The following is a 22,702-nucleotide window of genomic DNA, read 5'->3' as shown; positions in this document are numbered from 1 at the left end:
CTATTTGGGCATACTTGTATTTGGGTTGAGTTATTTGAATTAACAAATGACAATGGGGTTCCCATTCTTGCATTGAAGTAATTTGATTACGAGATGGAAGGACGGTAAAAGTTCAATGATGTATTAGAGAGTTGGGCTGAAGACACTGTAGAGAATAGTCTAATGTAATGTGCTACGGAGAACATTAAATCAATCTGTTCCGTTTATTATAAGTGTGCTTCGGAATCTTCAGTAAAAGAACCAAAACATTTTAACAGTTAACGCAATAATTTTAGTGAACAATTAAAAAAAATCTGAATTCTGATTGGCACACACACACACACACACACACACACACACACACACACACACACACACACACACACACACACACACACACACACACACACACACACACACACACACACACACACACACACACACAATTGTCTTGTCTGAAGACCGTCTATGGTACAGGGGAGTCAAGGGCTCACTCCTCCACAACCCTCTCTGCAACCTGTAAAACAAAGAGTTCTCAATGAGTTAAATACTACTATCCGGGTTCTTAAGGATATTGTGTCTTTCCCAAAAGTTTAGCAATGTGCATTGGTAGTTCATTGATATTTAACTTATGTTTAAAAAAAAATATATCCGTGCTTTGACCAGAAAAACCTGAAATCATATGCATTTGCTAGGTTTTAAATCCAAATGGAAAAACAAAACATGACTCAATCCAATGCTTTAATGAAGGGTGCCATTGGTGCACACTTAGGGAGGTAGAGCAGGGTTTCTCAAACTATGGGTCAGGACCCAAAGTGGGCCCTGGGTATGTGAGAGGTGGGTCGCAAGTTGATACATTTAGAATCAAATATAATAATATGTCTTATTCATGTGGGTTGTTGGAGGACAGTGAATTCCTAATTTGGGTCCCGAGCTGAACCCCTGAGGTAGAGATAACACAAATCACGTCACATACACACAAAGGTGATGAGAGAGAGAATGCTGTATTGGTCAGAGAGCAGACTGGGAGCAGAACCTCAGCAGAAACCTGCTGGGGAAAGACGGTCACCACCTGGGCCAAAGTAGTGTCACTGACTGTTGGAGAACTTTGTAAGAGACATTTTGGCAGTATGTGGTCGGGATTCAAGAACACTGCGCAGCTCAGAAAGCGCACCGAGACTGATTACTTCCGGTGTAGCAGTGACATTGGTTGTGATGGCAGTCAAATTCTGCAATCAAAAGATGGAGGAGGAGGAAGCCTTCATCCTGCATCATCATAAGTCTCTGCACTCACGGTGATTAAGGCAGGGATGGCGTGCGTCTGTTCTTGAAGAGAAACGTGTGTTGAAGGAATAAGAGGGAGAAAACAAACAGAAAGGAAAATTAGGCAGCTTGGACTGGACATCAAATATCTACTACCACTGGTGCCCTCCATGTTTAAAAGCAGTGAGGAGAGGAGTGAGAGCTCCCACTAGGATGGACTCAACGGAAAAATCTGAACGCTAAAACAAAACCCAAACTCTCGTTCCATGTCACACCGAACGTGCAACCTAAGGATAGGATACACCGCACACACAGGAGGACGAAGGACAATATTAATCCTCCTCCAGACCCTGGCCCATGTCTCAATTGTATTTATCCGTTATTTTACCAGGTAAGTTGACTGAGAACACGTTCTCATTTGCAGCAACGACCTGGGGAATAGTTACAGGGTAGAGGAGGGGGATGAATGAGCCTATTGTAAACTGGGGATTATTAGGTGACCGTGATGGTTTGAGGGCCATATTGGGAATTTAGCCAGGAAAATCAGACCCCAAGAAATGTTCAGGCTCAACCATATATCTGTCAGAGACCTTGATACCAGTAGATTCAGGTCCCTCTTAGACCCCATAAGTCAAACGTTCCTAACTAACTGAAAATACCCCCCATGTATCTAGTTTGATATGTGAAGATGGTCACTCAGTGGATTTTATTTTATTAGGATAATTTTTTATCCTCATTTGGACTGATCTTCCAAGAGTCCTTAAACATTCAAATACAATTCATAATACGATCACATATATTACACACTGTTACAAACAGACATAATACACTAACTAACATGTTGTCACGTGACTGGGTGTGTTCTAGTTTATTTATTTCTATGTGGTGTTCTAAGTTTATTTTCTATGTTGGTGATTTGTATGATTCCCAATTAGAGGCAGCTGGTAATTGTTGTCTGTAATTGGGGATCATATTTAAGTAAATGTTTCCCCCCCACATGTGTTTATGGGATATTGTTTTTGAGTTAGTGCACGTAGCATCGCTGTCGTCACGGTTCGTTGTTAGTTTGTTTATTTTTGTCTTTGCTTAGTTTCACTTTCTAATAAATAATGTGGAACTCAACATTCGCTGCGCCTTGGTCTGACATTTATTCCAGCGAACGTGACACATATTGACCAGATAAATACTCTAAGTCTAAAAAGATTGATTCATCGACCATAGTCCAGCACAACTTTCCTATGTATCATATTTAAATGGTTTCAAAGTATTATTTGAATTTATATATTGAAAGGTTTCTGGTTTGCTCAGTCAAATTATTCAATTTATTTATTGCTCTAAATCGAAATGTTCTTTTGCCTATTTCTCTTTTCTGTCTGGATAACAGATGGTGGACAGTCTATTCCTAGTATTTACTGAATGACTGTCTCTTACCAACTGAATACTGTTGTGAATAGAGTTTGGCCGTTTTAAATGGTGTATGTTAGGAAATAAAATAAGTATGTTTTTTCTCTCGATTAACTTGTTGATTGATGACCAACCAAGAGCATTGTGCATGACTACAACAGAAGAACCATCTCTCCACAAAGCACAATCCTTGCTGCTTTCTTCTGTGAAATCTGCAGCCTCCTAATTTCACTTACTGAGCAGTGTACAAAAGAAAGGAAACGCTCAAGGAGTACATCACCTTTCTACAAGAAGAGGGATCTGTTCTGGCTGCTCATAGGATGGTTGCTGCCTGCCTCTCAATCAAACCAATAGCAACGCTCTTGCTAACCAGCAAACAGCTGGTGTTGTTGAGCACAGGGAGCAAGAGTAAGAACTGGAGACACACTGAGGAAGGCGCAAGCTGAAACATATCCTTGTAGTGTATTAAGACATTTTGCTACTAAGAATTTGAGATGCGTCTCACAAAAACGATGGTATTATCCATTTTGCATCAACGACCCCCACAAGTGTAACAGGACTCGTCTGAAGGTAACAGGTACCAGTTTAATGGAAGTCTGACGGTAGTTTTGTGCCTGCCCCAAAAAAAGGGGTTATATATACAGACACTACCGTTCAAAAGATTGGGGTCACTTAGAAATGTCCTTGTTTTTGAAAGAACATTTTTTTTAAATTAGCCATTAAAATAACATCAAATTGATCAGAAATAGTGTGTAGACATTGTTAATGTTATAAATGACTATTGTAGCTGGAAACTTTTGTACGGAATATCTACATAGGCCCATTATCAGTAACCATCACTCCTGTGTTCCAATGGCACGTTGTGTTAGCTAATCCAAGTTTATCATTTTAAAAGGCTAATTGATAATTAGAAAACCCTTTTGCACTTATGTTAGAACAGCTGAAAACTGTTCTGATTAAAGAATCAACAAAACTGGCCATCTTTAGACTACTTGAGTATCTAGAGCATCAGCATTTGTGGGTTCGATAACAGGCTCAAAATGGCCAGAAACAAAGAACTTTAATTCTGAAACTCGTCAGTCTATTCTTGTTCTGAGAAATGAAGGCTATTCCTTGCGGGAAATTGCCAAGAAACTGAAGATCTCGTAAAATGCTGTGTACTGCTCCCTTCACAGAACAGTGAAAACTTGCTCTAACCAGAACAGAAAAGAGGAGTGGGAGGCCCCGTGCACAACTGAGCAAGAGGACATTAGTGTCTAGTTTGAGAAACAGACGCCTCACAAGTCCTCAACTGGCAGCGTCATTACATAGAACCCGCAAAACACCAGTCTCAACGTCAACAGTGAAGAGGCGACTCCAGGATGCTGGCCTTCTAGGCAGAGTTCCTCTGTCCAGTCTCAACGTCAACAGTGAAGAGGCGACTCCAGGATGCTGGCCTTCTAGGCAGAGTTCCTCTGTCCAGTCTCAACGTCAACAGTGAAGATGCGACTCCAGGATGCTGGCCTTCTAGGCAGAGTTCCTCTGTCCAGTCTCAACGTCAACAGTGAAGAGGCGACTCCGAGATGCTGGCCTTCTAGGCAGAGTTCCTCTTTCCAGTGTCTGTGTTTTTTTGCCCATCTTAATCTTTTATTTTTATTGGCCAGTCTGAGATATGGCTTTTTCTTTGCAACTCTGCCTAGAAGGCCAGCATCCCGGAGTCGCTGCTTCACTGTTGACGCTGAGACTGGTGGTTTGCGGGTACTATTTAATAAAGCTATGATTTAAGATGTATTTTTTATCTGTCCTGTTTGCCATTTATGAATGTGTTATTCAATGCATTTCTATGAGCTTTAGTAGTAAAGGCCAAAATGAATATTTTATCAAATAAAATATAACTAAAGGGCTCCTGAAATTCCAAACGATCCATTGTATGACCATTTTAAAACAATTCCGTGTTAGCTTAGCACCCCCCTCCCCCAACGTCTTTGACTGAAGAAATAAGGAGGAAAGGCAAATCTAATTTGAGACATGGAGGTGGAGAGGTGAATCAAACACAGTCTGTCAATAACCCACGTATCAAGTGGCTAATTAGACTGATGTTGCAATGGTGTTCAATGTCCAACTATGCCAGCCCAGTACAGCTTAGCTCAGTTTGTGTTCTGTAGTGTGAAAAATAACCTGTTTCTTTTTCGTTGCTCCATTTTGGTGGGGCGCCATCTTCAGTAGGGCTCCAATAACCTCCTCCACTTCGGTATAAAGTTTAGTTTTTAAATCCTATAGTAACAACATACAGAAGGGGAGTTCTAGAGACATGATTGTAGGAACAAATGGAATGTAAACAAACAAAAAAATACATAGTGATGTATGTAGCCTATGATTTAAGAAAATCAATAGGTCAAGGTAACGTGCATTGTGTGGATTTCAGCATGGCTATGATGTGGTCAAAGTTACAAGCACGGGTACTAAAGATCCAGACAGACATAAGGTTGCAAAAGACATAATCTATAAATTCTCTGGTTTCAAAGAAATCCTGGTCGGAGGCTTCTGGATTTCCTGCTTTGTCCCCAACTGATTCCGGGAATCGTCCAACCGGGATTTCAGGAAAACAAGGGAAATGATTCAAAGTTCCTGGAATTTTGCAACATATACACCACAGTGCACTAAACATTATGAACACCTGCTCTTTCCATGACAGACTGACCAGGTGAATCCAGGTGAAAACTACGACCCCCTTATTGATGTCACTTGTTAAATCCACTTCAATCAGTGGAGATGAAGGGGGAGGAGACGGGTTAAAGAAGGAATTTTAAGCCTTGAGACGATTGAGACATGGAGTTTGTTTGTATGTGAGTCCTTCAGAGGGTGAATGGACAAGACAAAATATTGAAGTGCCTTTGAGCGGGGTATGGTCCCCAGACGCACCAGTTTGTCGCGAGAACTGCTACGCTGCTCGGGTTCTCACGCTCAACAGTTTCCCGTGTGTATCAAGAATAGTCCACCGCCCAAAGGACATCCAGCCAACTTGACACAACCGTGGGAAGGAAGCATTGAGTCAACATGTGCCAGCAACCCTGTGGAAAGCTGACAAATTGAGACTGTTCTGAGGTTATTAACCCACAAATCACCAGGTCCTGAAAGGACCACTTCTCCCTACTCCCTCAAGCTGTAGTGTTTGAGGACATCATTGGTAGAAATTTTGCAGATGACCTTGTGCACCATGGTGTTGAGGTCCCCCCAGGTAACGGAAGTAATGGATCTAAAATTACAAAATTGAGTGGCAGTTATCCCATCATCCTGAATACTGTGATGTACAACAGATTGTTGTGGGAAGTTCTGGGAACATTTTCAAAGACTAAGATACATGCCATCTCTTTCCATCTTGTGGTGGCCTCCTTCAGACTCCTGCAGAGGTCCTCCAACTCCTCCTTGGTCCTACAAGGTCTATGCAGGACATCGTCTGGCAGGTCTTGCGCTCCTGCGGCTGTCTCTGAATTGCCAGTTCCATCTGGTTCTCGATCTTTTTTTCCAGCTTCATCACCATGGTTGTTTGGAATCCTGCAATAGTTTTAAGTCGAGTATCAAGGGTACAGTTAAGTCAAATTCATTTAAATATGTTTCAATGCTTAGTGAATAATCTTACCATAACATCCACACACCCTTGTCAAAATGCACTAAGAAAGTTGCCTCTAAATCTGTGATTATCCAAGTAAATAATGTCCATGATACTTTTATTCAGTACGTCACAACCTAAAAACACGTAGCAACTCTTAAGATTAAAGCTAGAATCCTTATGTAACGATCTTCGTCTTCTTCGGATGAGGAAGGATCAGACCAAAACGTAGCGTGGTAAGTGTCCATGATATTTTATCATAACAGAACACCGAAATACCAATGTGAACGTAAGAAATGTCCTGAAAGGTGAAAACACAAGACAGGAAACAACTACCCACAAACACCAGGTGGGAAAAGGATACCTATGTATGGTTCTCAAACAGAGACAACGATAGACAGCTGCCTCTGATTGGGAACCATACCATACCAGGCCAAACGATTAGAAAAGAAAACATAGAAAAACAACATAGAATGCCCACCCCAACTCACCCCCCGACCAAACCAAAATAGAGGCATAAAAAAGAAACTAAGGCCAGGGCGTGACACCTTAGTTGCTACATCCATTTTTGAACTTGTGAATTAATGATGTATACCCATTGATTATTGAAGAATTTACCTTATAAATGCCTCATGAGCTTAGTTCAACTGTCGTACCCCACCAGAACGCAAAATATAAGTTAATTTTACTCAAATGTTTGGAAACAATGTAAATCTAAAGAAACATGGTATAGCCTCAAAGCATGGAACATTATCATTTTACTCAATATGTATTCTTCAGTGTTTATTTACTGTCACAGAGGACATGTCCTCCGCTTCCGGATGGAGAGACTGCGGAACGAGTGGAGAAACTTTGGGACTGTGTTGCTTTACTGTTGGGTGGAGAGATGTCTTTGACACAAAATTAATCACATGTTAACATTAGAAACTGTCACACCCATGACTGCACGGCCAGGCACGACTCCAACACCATCATTAAGTTTGCCGATGACACAACAGTGGTAGGCCTGATCACCGACAACGATGAGACAGCCTATAGGGAGGAGGTCAGACACTGTGGTGTGGTGCCAGGACAACATCCTCTCCCTCAACGTGATCAAGACAAAGGAGATGATTGTGGACTACAGGAAAAAGAGGACCGAGCACGCTCCCATTCTCATTGACGGGGCTGTAGTGGAGCAGGTTGAGAGCTTCGAGTTCCTTGGTGTCCACATCATCAACAAACTATCATCTTCCAAGCACACCAAGACAGTCATGAAGAGGGCAAGACAAAACCTATTCTCCCTCAGGAGACTGAAAAGATTTGGCATGGTTCCTCAGATTCTCAAAAGGTTCTACAGCTGCACCATTGAGAGCATCCTGACTGGTTGCATCACTGCCTGGTATGTCAACTGCTCGGCTTCCGACCGCAAGGCACTACAGAGGATAGTGCGTACGGCCCAGTACATCATTGAGGCCAAACTTCCTGCCATCCAGGACCTTTATGTGTCAGAGGAAGGCCCTAAAAAATGTCAAAGATTCCTGCCACCCTAATCATAGACTGTTCTCTCTGCTACCACACGGCAAGCAGTACCGGAGCGCCAAGCCTAGATCTAAACAGCTTCTACCCCCAAACCATAAGACATAGTTCAGGCTGCAAAGTATGACACTACAAAATAAGGTCCATTGTTTCAATATACATTACTTCAATGTTTTTTAATACCAATGTACTGTAAGCCATTTACCTCTGCTCCTTGACACTCTTGCAGGTACGCTTGTTGAAGAAATGTCTGTGAGACTAAATTAATCACGTTAATAATAACAGATGTCTCATCTACAGTGTGTCACATGTCATTTGCAAGTTCTGGTCCAAAAGTATGGCCCAATCTCATATCAACTCCATTTGGTGATAATTACAATTGACCCTATGATAGGCCAGATGTAAGTTTCACCATATTGTTTAGACCCAACAAATCATCTCAGATCTCCACAAGTGCATAGGGATTGGTCCCACGACAGAACAAAATAAGGTCTATTGTTTTGATGTGAATGCTTCAATGTTTTTAAATATTAGGAAGTTACTGTAAGCCATTAAACCTCTGCAGTGGGATTGTGTTGCACTACGGCCGGGTGGACTGATGTCTAATGTCACACTTCAATTGAAAATACAGACTCAAGTATGACCCTACAAAATAGGGTCCACTTTTTCAAAATAGGGTCCACTTTTTCGATGTTTTTAAATACTATCAAGTTACTGTAAGCCCTTTCCCTTTGCTAGGGGATGGTCTTCCAGAAAGTTCTGACAGACTAAATTAAATCACAGGTTAATATATGTCACACTTCATTTGAAAGTTCCTAATTTAGCACCACTAAGACAGGTACAAACAGAGCCTAAAACATAAGTTCAACGTGACCTGCTAGGGCACTGTAATGATAACTGCTAGTTATATAGATTACCGATATTACCATGACTTTGATAGTCTCGAAAGTATGAGGGTTCCATTTTCCGTTGTTTTTTTCTTTCATTACGATCCGTCTCATAATTAGATGTCTCCTCCGCCCAGGGAGCTTTCTTCTTTGCTCGGTCATATGACTTTTTACTCTATTTTTGTTTGCAAATGTGAATGTAATGCTCACACTGGAACACAGCCCCGCATCCCTACCATCACACTGTTGTCGTTTACACAATCCAAAATCGGTCCATTTTAAATCCCAATGTGGGTCAGATGGGCATCATTTGAAAGCTTACTCTATTGTCAACATGACAAGCTAAAATATGACCTTAAAGTGTTAGGCAAGTACAGTATATTCAGGTTATAGTATTGTAGAGAACAATCTAATGATTAATTATATGTAATTTATAATGACAGAGGGCAAACCAAACTCAATTTTGACAAATTCGTAGCACCCTCTTGAATTGCCACGTTTTTCTCTGCATTGTACAGCAGTGAGTGAACGCCCTATAAAATGCAAATAGTGTGAGCTAGCTAGCTATTGTTAGCTACAACTGCGCCAACAAAATTCCATTAGCATTAACACAACCCAATAACAACAATTATGATAACTTTTGTCTATTCCAATACTAGTTTGATAGCTAACGTTAACGCTTGCTTAATTTGTAGCCAAATGGCTTGCTATCTAACGTTAACTAGCTAGCTACCATTGGCTAGAACATTAGCTACCTAGCTGATCAGCTAGGACTATCCAAACTAACATTAATGTTAGCTAGTCAACTGACGCCATTTATGTAGCTAGCATTATGTAGCTAACCTTACTTGTGCTTTATAACATTAGGATAGTAGTTAGTTAGCTACATTCAGTGACAATAGGCAATAGTAATAAGATAATTAATTACCTTCGTCCTTCTTGCATTGGTTAGGTAACATTAGTGGCAGCTCACGCTTGCTGTTAGTTAGCCGGGCTAACCTAGCTAGCTAACTAAAACTTTTTTCAAATACATAATATACACGCAACACAAGATCAAATATATACAAGATAAGATTTTACCATAATAATAAACAACCCTTTTTCAGGACCCTGTCTTTCAAAGATAATTTGTGAAATCCAAAATACTTCACATATCTTCATTGTAAAGGGTTTAAACACTGTTTCCCATGCTTAAACAATTCATGAACATGCACCTGTGGAACGGTCATTAAGACACTAACAGCTTTCAGACGACAATTAAGGTCACACTTAGGACACTAAAGAGAGATTTCTACTGACTCAAAAAGACACCAAAAGAAAGATGCCCAGGGTCCCTGCTAATCTGCGTGAACGTGCCTTAGGCATGCTGCAAGGAGGCATGAGGACTGCATGCAGATCTCCTCTAGAGCAGTGATGTTTTGGGGCTGTTGCTGGACAACACAGACTTTCAACTCCCTCCAAATATTTTCTATGGGGTTGAGATCTGGAGACTGGCTAGGCTTCTCCAGGACCTTGAAATGCTTCTTACGAAGCCACTCCTTCGTTGCCCAGGCGGTGTGTTTGGGATCATTGTCATGCTGAAAGACCCAGCCACGTTTCATCTTCAATGCCCTTGCTGATGGAAGGAGGTTTTCACTCAAAATCTCACGATACATGGCCCCATTCATTCTTTACTTTACACGGATCAGTCGTCCTGGTCCCTTTGCAGAAAAACAGCCCAAAAGCATGATGTTTCCACCCCCATGCTTCCCAGTAGGTATGGTGTTCTTTGGATGCAACTAAGCATTCTTTGTCCTCCAAACACGACAAGTTCTATTTTGGTTTCATCTGACCATATGGCATTCTCCCAATCTTCTTCTGGATCATCCAAATGCTCTCTAGCAAACTTCAGACGGGCCTGGATATGTACTGGCTTAAGCAGGGGGACACGTCTAGCACTGCAGGATTTGAGTCCCTGGCGGCGTAGTGTGTTACTGATGGTAGGCTTTGTTACTTTGGTCCCAGCTCTCTGCATGTCATTCACTAGGGCCCCCCGTGGGGTTCTGGGATTTTTTCTCACCGTTCTTGTGATCATTTTGACCCCACGGGGTGAGATCTTGCGTGGAGCCCCAGATCGAGGGAGATTATCAGTGGTCTTGTATGTCTTCCATTTCCTAATAATTGCTCCCACAGTTGATTTCTTCAAACCAAGCTGCTTATCTATTGCAGATTCAGTCTTCCCAGCCTGGTGCAGGTCTACAATTTTGTTTCTGGTGTCCTTTGACAGCTCTTTGGTCTTGGCCATAGTGGAGTTTGGAGTGTGACTGTTTGAGGTTGTGGACAGGTGTCTTTTATACTGATAACAAGTTCAAACAGGTGCCATTAATACAGGTAACGAGTGGAGGACAGAGGATCCTCTTAAAGAAGAAGTTACAGGTCTGTGAGAGCCAGAAATCTTGCTTGTTTGTAGGTGACCAAATACTTATTTTCCACCATAATTTGCAAATAAATTCATTAAAAATCCTACAATGTGATTTTCTGGATTTTTTTTCTCATTTTGTCTGTCATAGTTGAAGTGTACCTATGATGAAAATTACAGGCCTCTCTTATCTTTTTAAGTGGGAGAACTTGCAAAACGCATAGAGTTGATCAGGCTGTTGATTGTGGCCTGTGGAATGTTGTCCCACTCCTCTTCAATGGTGAAGAAGCCATATGTGGAGGAACTTACAAAATGCAATTATGTTCGTTGTCCGTAGGTTATGCATAACCGTAGAATAACCCCACCTCCACTATGCATAAATATTCATAAACCGTCTCACGGAAGATCATCTGTGGACTTGTCGTCCTCACCAGGGTTGTGACATTAAGGCAGTTCGGCATAGAAACTGACTTTAGTGGTGTGCTCTTCACAAATGAATCCCGGTTTAAACTGTACCAGGGAGATGGCATCGTGTGGGCGACCAGTTTTCTGGATGTCAACATCGTGAACGGAGTGCCCCATAGTGGAGGTGGGGTTATTCTACGGTTATGCATAACCTACGGACAATGAACATAATTGCATTTTGTCGATGGCAATTTCAATGCACACAGACACCGTGACTAGATCATGGGGGCCATTGTCATGCCATTCATCCGCCGCCCTTACCTCATGTTTCAGCATGAAAATGTAGTTCTTCCATGGCCCGCATACTCACCAGACTCATTCAGCATGTTTGGGATGCTCTGGATCGACGTGTATGACAGCATGATCCAGTTCACGCCAATATCCAGCAACTTCACACAGCCATTGAAGAGGAGTGGGACAACATTCCACAGGCCACAATCAACAGCCTGATCAACTCAATGTGAAGGAGATGTGTTGCTCTGCAAGAGGTAAATGGTGATCACACCAGATGCTGACTGGTTTTCTGATCCACGCCCCTACCTTTTTTTTTGTTTTTAAGTATTTGTGACCAGCAAATGCATATCTACAGTGCCTTGCGAAAGTATTCGGCCCCCTTGAACTTTGCGACCTTTTGCCACATTTCAGGCTTCAAACATAAAGATATAAAACTGTATTTTTTTGTGAAGAATCAACAACAAGTGGGACACAATCATGAAGTGGAACGACATTTATTGGATGTTTCAAACTTTTTTAACAAATCAAAAACTGAAAAATTGGCCATATATCCCAAACCCCCGAGGTGCCTCACAGAACAGGGCTCCGGGCAGCCGAGCGGAAATGGAGGAAAACTCGCCTCCCTGCGGACCTGGCATCCTTTCACTCCCTCCTCTCTACATTTTCCTCCTCTGTCTCTGCTGCTAAAGCCACTTTCTACCATTCTAAATTCCAAGCATCCGCCTCTAACCCTAGGAAGCTCTTTGCCACCTTCTCCTCCCTCCTGAATCCTCCCCCCCCCCCTCCCTCCTCCCTCTCTGCAGATGACTTCGTCAACCATTTTGAAAAGAAGGTCGATGACATCCGATCCTCGTTTGCTAAGTCAAACGACACCGCTGGTTCTGCTCACACTCCCTACCCTATGCTCTGACCTCTTTCTCCCTCTCTCTCCAGATGAAATCTCGCGTCTTGTGACGGCCGGCCGCCCAACAACCTGCCCGCTTGACCCTATCCCCTCCTCTCTTCTCCAGACCATTTCCGGAGACCTTCTCCCTTACCTCACCTCGCTCATCAACTCATCCCTGACCGCTGGCCACGTCCCTCCCGTCTTCAAGAGAGCGAGAGTTGCACCCCTTCTGAAAAACCTACACTCGATCCCTCCGATGTCAACAACTACAGACCAGTATCCCTTCTCTCTTTTCTCTCCAAAACTCTTGAGCGTGCCGTCCTTGGCCAGCTCTACCGCTATCTCTCTCAGAATGACCTTCTTGACCCAAATCAGTCAGGTTTCAAGACTAGTCATTCAACTGAGACTGCTCTTCTCTGTATCACGGAGGCGCTCCGCACTGCTAAAGCTAACTCTCTCTCCTCTGCTCTCATCCTTCTAGACCTATCGGCTGCCTTCGATACTGTGAACCATCAGATCCTCCTCTCCACCCTCTCCGAGTTGGGCATCTCCGGCGCGGCCCACGCTTGGATTGCGTCCTACCTGACAGGTCGCTCCTACCAGGTGGCGTGGCGAGAATCTGTCTCCTCACCACGCGCTCTCACCACTGGTGTCCCCCAGGGCTCTGTTCTAGGCCCTCTCTTATTCTCGCTATACACCAAGTCACTTGGCTCTGTCATAACCTCACATGGTCTCTCCTATCATTGCTATGCAGACGACACACAATTAATCTTCTCCTTTCCCCCTTCTGATGACCAGGTGGCGAATCGCATCTCTGCATGTCTGGCAGACATATCAGTGTGGATGACGGATCACCACCTCAAGCTGAACCTCAGCAAGACGGAGCTCCTCTTCCTCCCGGGGAAGGACTGCCCGTTCCATGATCTCGCCATCACGGTTGACAACTCCATTGTGTCCTCCTCCCAGAGCGCTAAGAACCTTGGCGTGATCCTGGACAACACCCTGACGTTCTCAACTAACATCAAGGCGGTGTCCCGTTCCTGTAGGTTCATGCTCTACAACATCCGCAGAGTACGACCCTGCCTCACACAGGAAGCGGCGCAGGTCCTAATCCAGGCACTTGTCATCTCCCGTCTGGATTACTGCAACTCGCTGTTGGCTGGGCTCCCTGCCTGTGCCATTAAACCCCTACAACTCATCCAGAACGCCGCAGCCCGTCTGGTGTTCAACCTTCCCAAGTTCTCTCACGTCACCCCGCTCCTCCGCTCTCTCCACTGGCTTCCAGTTGAAGCTCGCATCCGCTACAAGACCATGGTGCTCGCCTACGGAGCTGTGAGGGGAACGGCACCTCAGTACCTCCAGGCTCTGATCAGGCCCTACACCCAAACAAGGGCACTGCGTTCATCCACCTCTGGCCTGCTCGCCTCCCTACCACTGAGGAAGTACAGTTCCCGCTCAGCCCAGTCAAAACTGTTCGCTGCTCTGGCCCCCCAATGGTGGAACAAACTCCCTCACGACGCCAGGACAGCGGAGTCAATCACCACCTTCCGGAGACACCTGAAACCCCACCTCTTCAAGGAATACCTAGGATAGGGTAAGTAATGGTAAGTAATCCTTCTCACCCCCCTTCTCCCCCCAACAAGATTTAGATGCAAGTGGCTGTTCCACTGGTTGTCATAAGGTGTATGCACCAATTTGTAAGTCGCTCTGGATAAGAGCGTCTGCTAAATGACTTAAATGTAAATGTAATGTGCCTTATTGCTATTATAAACTGGTTACCAATGTAATTAAAGCAGTCAAAATAAATGTGTTGTCATACCCATGGTAGACTGTCAGATATTACCACGGCTTTCAGGGCTCAAACCACCTACTTTAAAATATAACAATATATTTCTGTGCTCCCCAGTCACATGGATTGGGAGGGCATTATGGCGGGCCGTTCTCCTGAAGTAGTCTTGACACAGTCACTGGCGTAACGCAGTTTCTCTGGACCCCCGCAAGGTCGGAGACTACGGATCGCTGACCATGGTGCTGAAATTGCGACATGTCTATGATGCCGAATGCCTATCGAATCGATGATAGGCTTTCTGTGGTGCCACGGTCTAGCTTTGCTTTAGCTTATGGATAAATGTTTATTGGTAGGCCTGTTTGATCATGTTAGGCCTAACATTTCACGAAGCTATACACAGTGTCGCAATGCTGCCATTGTTCAGTAATTAAAGTTGGACATTTCAACATTGATAATTGTACAATAAATGTTCAATGCAACAGCATACTAAACAGCTATTAAATTATTTATTTTTGAATATACAATTGCCCTGAATAGGCCATCTGAACCTGCATGACATGAGTCGTCCTCGCACTCTCCCCTAGCACGGAAAGAAAGTTGAGAGTAAAACCAGACTATTTATTAATGCCAAATAATACAGTCAGTCCACCTTCAGAACACTATGCAGAGTGTACTATCTGGAACTACAGTGCATTCTGAAAGTATTCAGACCCCTTCACTTTTTGCACATTTTGTTACGTTACAGCCTTGTTCTAAAATGGAATAAATAGTTGTTTTCCCCCTCATCAATCTACACACAATATCCCATAATGACAAAGCAAAAATAGGTTTAGACGTTTTTGCAAATGAAAGATACATTTACATAAGTATTCAGACCCTTTGCTCAGTACTTTGTTGAAGCACCTTTGGCAGCGATTACAGCCTTGTTTGTTCATGGGTATGACGCTACAAGCTTGGCACACCTGTATTTGGGGAGTTTCTCACATTCTTCTCTGCAGATCCTCTCAAGCCACGGATGGGGAGTGTTGCTGCACAGCTATTTTCAGGTCTCTGCAGAGATGTTCGATCGGGTTCAAGTCCGGGCTCTGAATGGACCACTCAAGGACATTCAGAAACTTGTCCTGAAATCACTCCTGCATTGTCTTGGCTGTGTGCTTAGAGTCATTGTCCTGTTGGAAGGTGAACCTTCACCCCAGTCTGAGGTCTTGAGCCCTCTGAAGCAGATTTTCATCAAGGATCTCTCTGTACTTTGCTCCATTCATCTTTCCCTCAACCCTGACTAGTCTCCCAGTCCCTGCCGCAGAAAAACTCCCCACAGCATGACTCTGCCACCACCATGCTTCACCGTAGGGATAGTACCAGGTTTCCTCCAGACGTGACGCTTGGAATTCAATCCAAGTATCTTGTTTGTCATGGTCTGAGAGACCTTTAGGCGCCTTTTGGCAAACTCCAAACGGGCTGTCATGTACCTTTTACTGAGGAGTGGCTTCCGTCTGGCCACTCTACCATAAAGGCCTGATTGGTGGAATGCTGTAGAGATGGTTGTTCTTCTTCTTCTTGTTCTCCCATCTATCTCCACAGAGGAACTCTGGAGCTCTGTCAGAGTGACCATTGGGTTCTTGGTCACCTCCCTGACCAAGGCCCTTCTCCACCGATTGCTCAGTTTGGCTGGGCTGCCAGCTCTAGGAAGAGTGTAAGGTGGTTAAAAACGTCTTCCTTTTAAGAATGATGGCAGCCACTGTGTCTTTGGGGAACTTCATTGCCCTTCTGGAGCACTTGTGGAGCCCTTGTGGAGTTCTTCAGTTATTATGTTACTTGTAATATTGTTTTATTGCTATGCTGATATTTTATTCTAAGTACTAATAATTCCTCTTCATTCTGTACTTTCAGAAACCACACACACACAATATTGAACATAACTTGTCAACATCATGAGTGGAACTGGACATCGTTCATGACAAATATTGAGGACAGCTTTTGTTTGCCAGCAACATACTGTTTGGAGAGGGAGTAGGGAGAAAGAGGGAGTGAAGAGGAGGATGAGGGAGTAGGGAGGATGAGGGAGTGAAGAGGAGGATGAGGGAGTAGGGAGGATGAGGGAGTGAAGAGGAGGATGAGGGAGTAGGGGGGATGCAGGAGTGAAGAGGATGATGAGGATGATGAGGGAGTAGGGAGGATGAGGGAGTGAAGAGGATGATGAGGGAGAAGGGAGGATGAGGGAGTGAAGAGGATGATGAGGGAGTAGGGAGGATGGGGGAGTGAAGAGGATGATGAGGGAGAAGGGAGGATGAGGGAGTGAAGAGGATGATGAAGGAGTAGGGAGGATGAGGGAGTGAAGAGGAGGATGAGGGAGTGAAGAGGATGATGAGGATGATGAGGGAGTGGGAAGGTGAGTGAGATATTGTCGATATAATTGCATTGTGGAACTATATTTGACTTGTATGAGAACTGTATGTCCAATTAGAAAAAGCCTGGTTCAGGAATCATCTCACCTGTTAGGTGGCGATGAACTATGTGGCCATTGAGGACAGCGGTGTCAATCAGATGGAAACATACATTCTTATACCACTTGGTGGTTTTCCGAGCGCAAGCCACAAAGCTGTTTATCATATCCACCTTATCCACCTTATCCACTGCCCCCATTTCGCAATTATAGTCAACTACACAGTCTGGTTTGAACTTTCTCTCTCCCGTAAGGTGGTCCACCTTCCCTGTGGCTCTCTCTTCTCCTGTAGCTCCAAGGCACAGCGATTGGTCTCCTCCACTATGTTTCCCACCAGCTCCCCTGTCAGAAACAGCTTGAAGCACTCTGCCTCAGAGGGATATGGCAAGGGGCTTTGCACTCCAGACTGGGACTCATCAAAGCCAACAGCAGGGCCAGGAGAGGTGAAATGGCTGGAGGCCTTCCAGCTACAACAGACCTCCTGTATTTCACACCACTGTTGGTGTGGCTCCATCACCACCAGCATCTTCAGAGGGACCTAGGACTTTGTCAACTTAAGGGTTCTCAATGGCCACAAGGTTGGGGGCAGCTCCTCACTGTCACTGTCAGATTCCTCACTGGCATACTCAGAATCATTGTCAGAATTGACAAAAATCTCCAGAATTTCCGCATTTGTGAGTTACCTCATTTTGAAAGACATTGCTAATGTTACAACTTAGCCCCACTAACTAAGCTACATACATAAACAATAACACTGAAGGGCTACAAGTGAGTGTCAGAGGTGACACGATTGGCTGCCGGGCGTGGTGATACTGATAATTTGTCTCCACAGGTGGATTGTCCACATGGCAGGTTAGGATAATTAATGTGGAAGGTTAGGAGAACTAACACAGCAGAATAGGTGAACTAAAGTAGGAGGTTAAGAGAATGAGGTTAAGGTTAGGAAAAGGGTGAGGCTTAGCTACAATGCTACAGTTGTCAACAACTGTTATCCCCGACAAGACCACTAGATAGAACTGTTATAGGCCTAGCTACTCCATGTGGCCACAACAGTAAAAACGTAAACAAACCACATGTGGAGACAAATGATCAGTATCAGTATCAATGATCAGTCTCATAACACCGGCACGGGCTACTTGTATCAATAAAATATCAAATGTATACAATGCACCTGTTTATTCTCCAAGGGTTAAGTTTGAATCATTTTGAGGGCACACTCAACTAATAAACATGAAGCTTTTACTGACAGCAGCCTTGTGGAAGAACACTCGCCTCACCACGCACAATGGGCGGAGCTTATGGGTTCTGAGGTCTGTTTTACTTCCAATTAAACCAACATTTTAAAATTAAAATAAATTATAAAACAAAGTTTCGGTCATTATTTGATTTCTCACTATTCTATTCCTGGTTTTGTTACCCCCCCCAAAAAAAAAAAAAACGAAAAGACGAGTCAATGTGGTTCGTCTGCAATTGCGTGACATTGCAGAAACGAAACTCTTTCGCAAGCCTTGCTAGGAAACGAAACCTACGCCTAACTGAGAGCTTTTTTTTTTTGCACACGCTATTGAGGACGGGTGTAAGGATCTTAATGCTCGAAATCTTCTCACACTGCCGAAGCTCACAAAAGAAGATGGTTTCGGTGCTGCTTAATGCTCTTGTGCTGATGTCGGTGTTGGGCCTAACTGGGGCAAGATATCGAATAACGCCACCAGGTAGCGCATTCAAACACACACACAGATACTGTGTTAGGTGTGGGTTCTTTGAAGTGTTTAGTGACAAATCACTTATTATAGTTATTATAGTTATTATTATACACAGATAACATTGGTTGATGGATTTGTTGATTCTCTGCCTCAGGCCCCTCCACCTTAAACCTGTGTGGTCAGATGTTTACAGTGACAAATGGAGGGGAACTCACCATGTACACAGATCCGATCGCTCAATCACCCTCCCGTTCCCCCTACTCCTCTCCATCTCCATCCTCCACCTCATATCCCTACACCAGCCCCTCTCCCTCGCCCTCTTCCTCTCCTCTGACTGTGTGTCTGCGTTACATGGCCGAGGAGGGAGAAGACTTGACTTTCTTCAGCCTCACTCAGGGGAACAACTGGAACCTTTTACTGAAAAGGTATTATTGGGGGATGGACCACCTCTCCATCGATTCCTCCCAGGACTTTAGCTCCTATAAGCTGTTCAGGGCTGTCAGAGAGGCACACCCCTGGACCAGCCTGTGTGTTACCTGGGAGAAAAAGACAGGCATGGCCCAGGTGTGGAGAGGCGGGACAGTCAGCGTCAGGAAGAGGGTGTTTGGCCAGGTAAGAGGAGAGAAAGTGGGTAAGGAGAGGAGTGGGGGGGGGGGCACCGCTGCTGACCCAGTGCCTCAACATCCTCTTCACTCCCTCAACTTTTGAGAGCTACTGAAACAATCTATTAAACTCCTGAGTTTAATGAAGTAATTCAGCATAATGTAGATTAGCGTTTTTCTTTAGTAGATATGATGTATTCTAATTATGCAATATATATATTTTTTTTCTTTGTGTGCGTGTGTAGGTGACCAATGGGCCTCCTGTCTTGAAAGTGTTTAAGTTTGAGGGGCAGGTAACTGACGTGGAAGTGTGGGACAGAGTCCTCTCCCCAAGCTGGATACTGGCCTACATGTCTGGGTGGCAGTCCTACTGGTCCTACACCCCTGGTAATGTGCTGACCTGGTCCAAGGCCATCTACTCCACCAATGGTGAGGTTCTCCTGGAGAGAAACACCTACAACTCTGACCATCAGCCTATCAGTGGCCACGACCAGCGCCCAGGACCAATTAAAAGGAAGACAAAGACAAAGAGAAAGTTTGAATGGAGGAAGAGTGAGAATGCAGAGCAGAGACAGAGGGCATGGCTGTAGGGGAGAGTATTGATTGCCATGTGAATCTTGGTGGGTCAAAAAATAACAAAAGTGGGATGCATGCCAGCAAATCCACAACACTAAACAATACATTAATTGCGCTATAACAGTGACAAACGGTGCCCACAAACGGCCTACATAAGTGGATCAGAGGCAATCCGTAATTTTGACGAAGACAATAGCGAGCTAGGACAGATGAGGTCAATGTAACTATTTGTTTAGAACTTTTGAAATGTACAGCGACAGAATTCAGAACATGGTCCGTTATTACAGTGTACTCCCTGTACACCAAGTCAGAACCACAGGAAAGATAAAGGGGGCATAGAAGCAGACAATGAAAGCTCTTACAATAGTCAATGATTACATTTCTCTAAAACAGGTTATAGACTACATGTGCACCACCAAGTCAGAACAGTAGGTGAAATTAAGAGGGGTAAATAGACCAAATTATTAGAGTGAGGTACATGGGCTACTAACATCTTACTACACAACATACACTAAGTATTACTTTCTTAGCTACAGTGTACATATCTCCCTGGTATATTACATCATTTATGCAGCAGCAAACAATACATTTTTGGACTCACCTTGTTATGCTGTTTTCACGGCGGGTCTTTGTTGGCAAATTTGGTCATTTATGGTCCTTTCAAAACAACTGGGAACTTGGGGAAAAAAACAAGGTCGAATCATGAGAACGTCATTGACCTTCATGTCGTAGCTCTAGAAAGAGGCTGGATTTACAATTCCGAGTTGGATGACTGTTCAAACGGTATTTTCCCAGTCCGATCTCCTTTATTCCCCACTTCCCAGTTGTCATGAACTCACTGAAGTCAAAGTTTTTCGCGGCGCATCGCTCTGTATTTTCTGCCGGCTTGCCCCACCACCACAGAAAGCACTGAGCGAGGCTGAAACACCTGCATTTTGGAAACTGCTATGTGACTCGTATGAATGCCAAAATAACATGCAAACCAGGCAAGCCTGTATATATATATTTTTGGGGGCTAAAAATGTGGGGCTCAAAACGGCCCCACCTGCCCTGAATGACAGGTCGCCACTGATTGCCACTAACCCTTACTTTAGATTAGAATATGTACTTATTGATGCTCCTTGGTTGATACTTGTGAATCACTTAATGACTGCATTAAAAGATAATTAGCCTACAGTATAGGCGACATAGGCCTGTATAATTCAATAATATTTAAATAGATGTCACGTTCATTCAATTGAGTTCTATTTTGCTAATTGTATGCTACCGTCTGTCATTTTGCCTCAATATTTTTCACGGTGTGTATCAACATGTGCGCAAATCTTGATTTATTGCATTATAGGGTAAGCATTAGAATAACCCGACTCAATAGTTGCTGCCATAAGTGATGATATCTTTTTAGTAGCTGATCCGTCATCAGTATTGTGGAATCATTCTAATGTTAATTAAGGTAAGATTTCAATGGAGAAAGATCATCCAACCTCCCGAGAGCAGCGCTGTCTCTTTCGATCCAATCAGTATCGGCACATGCCTCAACGACACACTTAGCGAACGTTCTCTTTGCGTGAATGTTTTGGGAAGCGCACGTTACATCTTCGGCTGATGGAGGAGAAATGCATTGTTAAAACACTCCTAAGCATAAATTCCATCGCGATCCTGAAACTGGGCCCTGGATCTGCGACATTACAAAATGATGATTCTAATTGATTTCCCATGTCTGTCCTTGATGGGAGTCAAATTAAGTCCTAATCTGGCTGATGATTGAAATGATTGTTAAGAGTTAAATAACAGCTACATGATTGAAATGATTGTTCAAATTAAGTGCGTGGCAAATTAAAAGCAATTGATGTGAAACAATGTGTGTGAGAGATTGTGTTATACTAGTCTTAACCTGGGTCTGTGAAAGCCACCGGGCCACCTGTTAATAATGACATGTTGCCGTGTCACAAACCAGCCTCAGAGCGTCACTATTTAACATGAAAATATGTTTTTTATTTCATCATGTACCATCAATCATGATAAAATATTAACAACAGCAGTTTATGTCGAGGCACAAGCTTGGGCTGTGTAGGGCATCATCGTAAAACATATATAATTTTCATCTCTGAAACTCAGACATAAACAGGTTCTCCCGCTGTGGCATTTACAGTTTCATCTGAACAGATCACTCTTTAGATCAAAACTGAGATGAATTCATTAACCCTAAAAACTGACGGTCAATAAAGACAACAAAAACAAACATGTTAAATTAATTAAACTACTTCCCAGTCGTCGCAGCTCCATAAAAAAAAACATATGTTTGGTTCTGTGCAGCCTGGAGAGCAGCATCAGACCAGGCACCGACAGGAACACTAAGGTGTGTGTGTGACCCTGTTTATTACAGGACAGGGAAGTCCAAACTCGACACTCCCCTCCTGTGGCTCTAGTAGGCACTGCACCTCACACCGACAGGGTCACAGTGAGAATTGCGAGTCTACTAGCTTGTATTACCAGACACCATCAGTTCAAAGCAGATATTATTATGAAGTTAAGGCAGAAAGTTTTATATCTATCTCCATGTTGATATCGACAGTTACAAAATGGCTACAAAATGGCTACAAAATGGCTACAAAATGGCTTCAAAATGGCTACAAAATGGCTTCAAAACGGAGACAGTCTTGGATTGTTTTGCAATCGTTATACAAAGTTGAAGTAAGGTGGGATGCATGTTGCAGTGTTCCACAATATTGCTGAACACCGCAGTCCTGGTCTTCTTGTCCCTTTGGAGTGGTAGGTACAAGGTGCCTCTATCCACTGGTCCAGGGACAAATATTCTCTCCGTAACAGTTGAGGTTAGGATTTGGGCATTAGTTTGGCAATCTGATCCTAGATCTGTGGTTAAGGGTAACTTCTACCCAGAGCTGTGCGAGTCTGTCTCCTTGTCTGACATTCCTTCAGTTCAGTAGCTGACTGACGCTGACGACACT

The 22,702-nt window shown here is 43.7% G+C and overlaps 1 protein-coding gene across 1 annotated transcript; it reads left to right on the top strand.

The window, feature by feature from the left end:
* Positions 1–18,325: 18,325 nt before the first annotated feature.
* Positions 18,326–21,593, top strand: LOC118385426 (jeltraxin-like). The gene is made up of 3 exons (XM_052521348.1): positions 18,326–18,567; positions 18,713–19,170; positions 19,406–21,593. The coding sequence occupies exons 1-3, from the start codon at positions 18,444–18,446 to the stop codon at positions 19,748–19,750; spliced, it is 927 nt and encodes a 308-aa protein (XP_052377308.1). The 5' UTR covers positions 18,326–18,443; the 3' UTR covers positions 19,751–21,593.
* Positions 21,594–22,702: the final 1,109 nt, after the last annotated feature.

This window comes from Oncorhynchus keta, chromosome 6, assembly GCF_023373465.1.
Source record: "Oncorhynchus keta strain PuntledgeMale-10-30-2019 chromosome 6, Oket_V2, whole genome shotgun sequence".
Taxonomy (NCBI): Eukaryota; Metazoa; Chordata; class Actinopteri; order Salmoniformes; family Salmonidae; genus Oncorhynchus; species Oncorhynchus keta.
Note: the sequence above shows the minus strand (reverse complement) of the source record. Positions and strands in the feature narration are given on the sequence as shown.

Bases quoted from the DNA above. Each gene is read 5' to 3' on its own strand.
- LOC118385426 (XM_052521348.1), top strand. From the start codon at position 18,444: ATGCTCGAAATCTTCTCACACTGCCGAAGCTCACAAAAGAAGATGGTT. The intron at 18,568-18,712 runs GTAGCGCATTCA...TCTCTGCCTCAG, and splicing joins ATATCGAATAACGCCACCAG to GCCCCTCCACCTTAAACCTG. The intron at 19,171-19,405 runs GTAAGAGGAGAG...GTGCGTGTGTAG, and splicing joins GGAAGAGGGTGTTTGGCCAG to GTGACCAATGGGCCTCCTGT.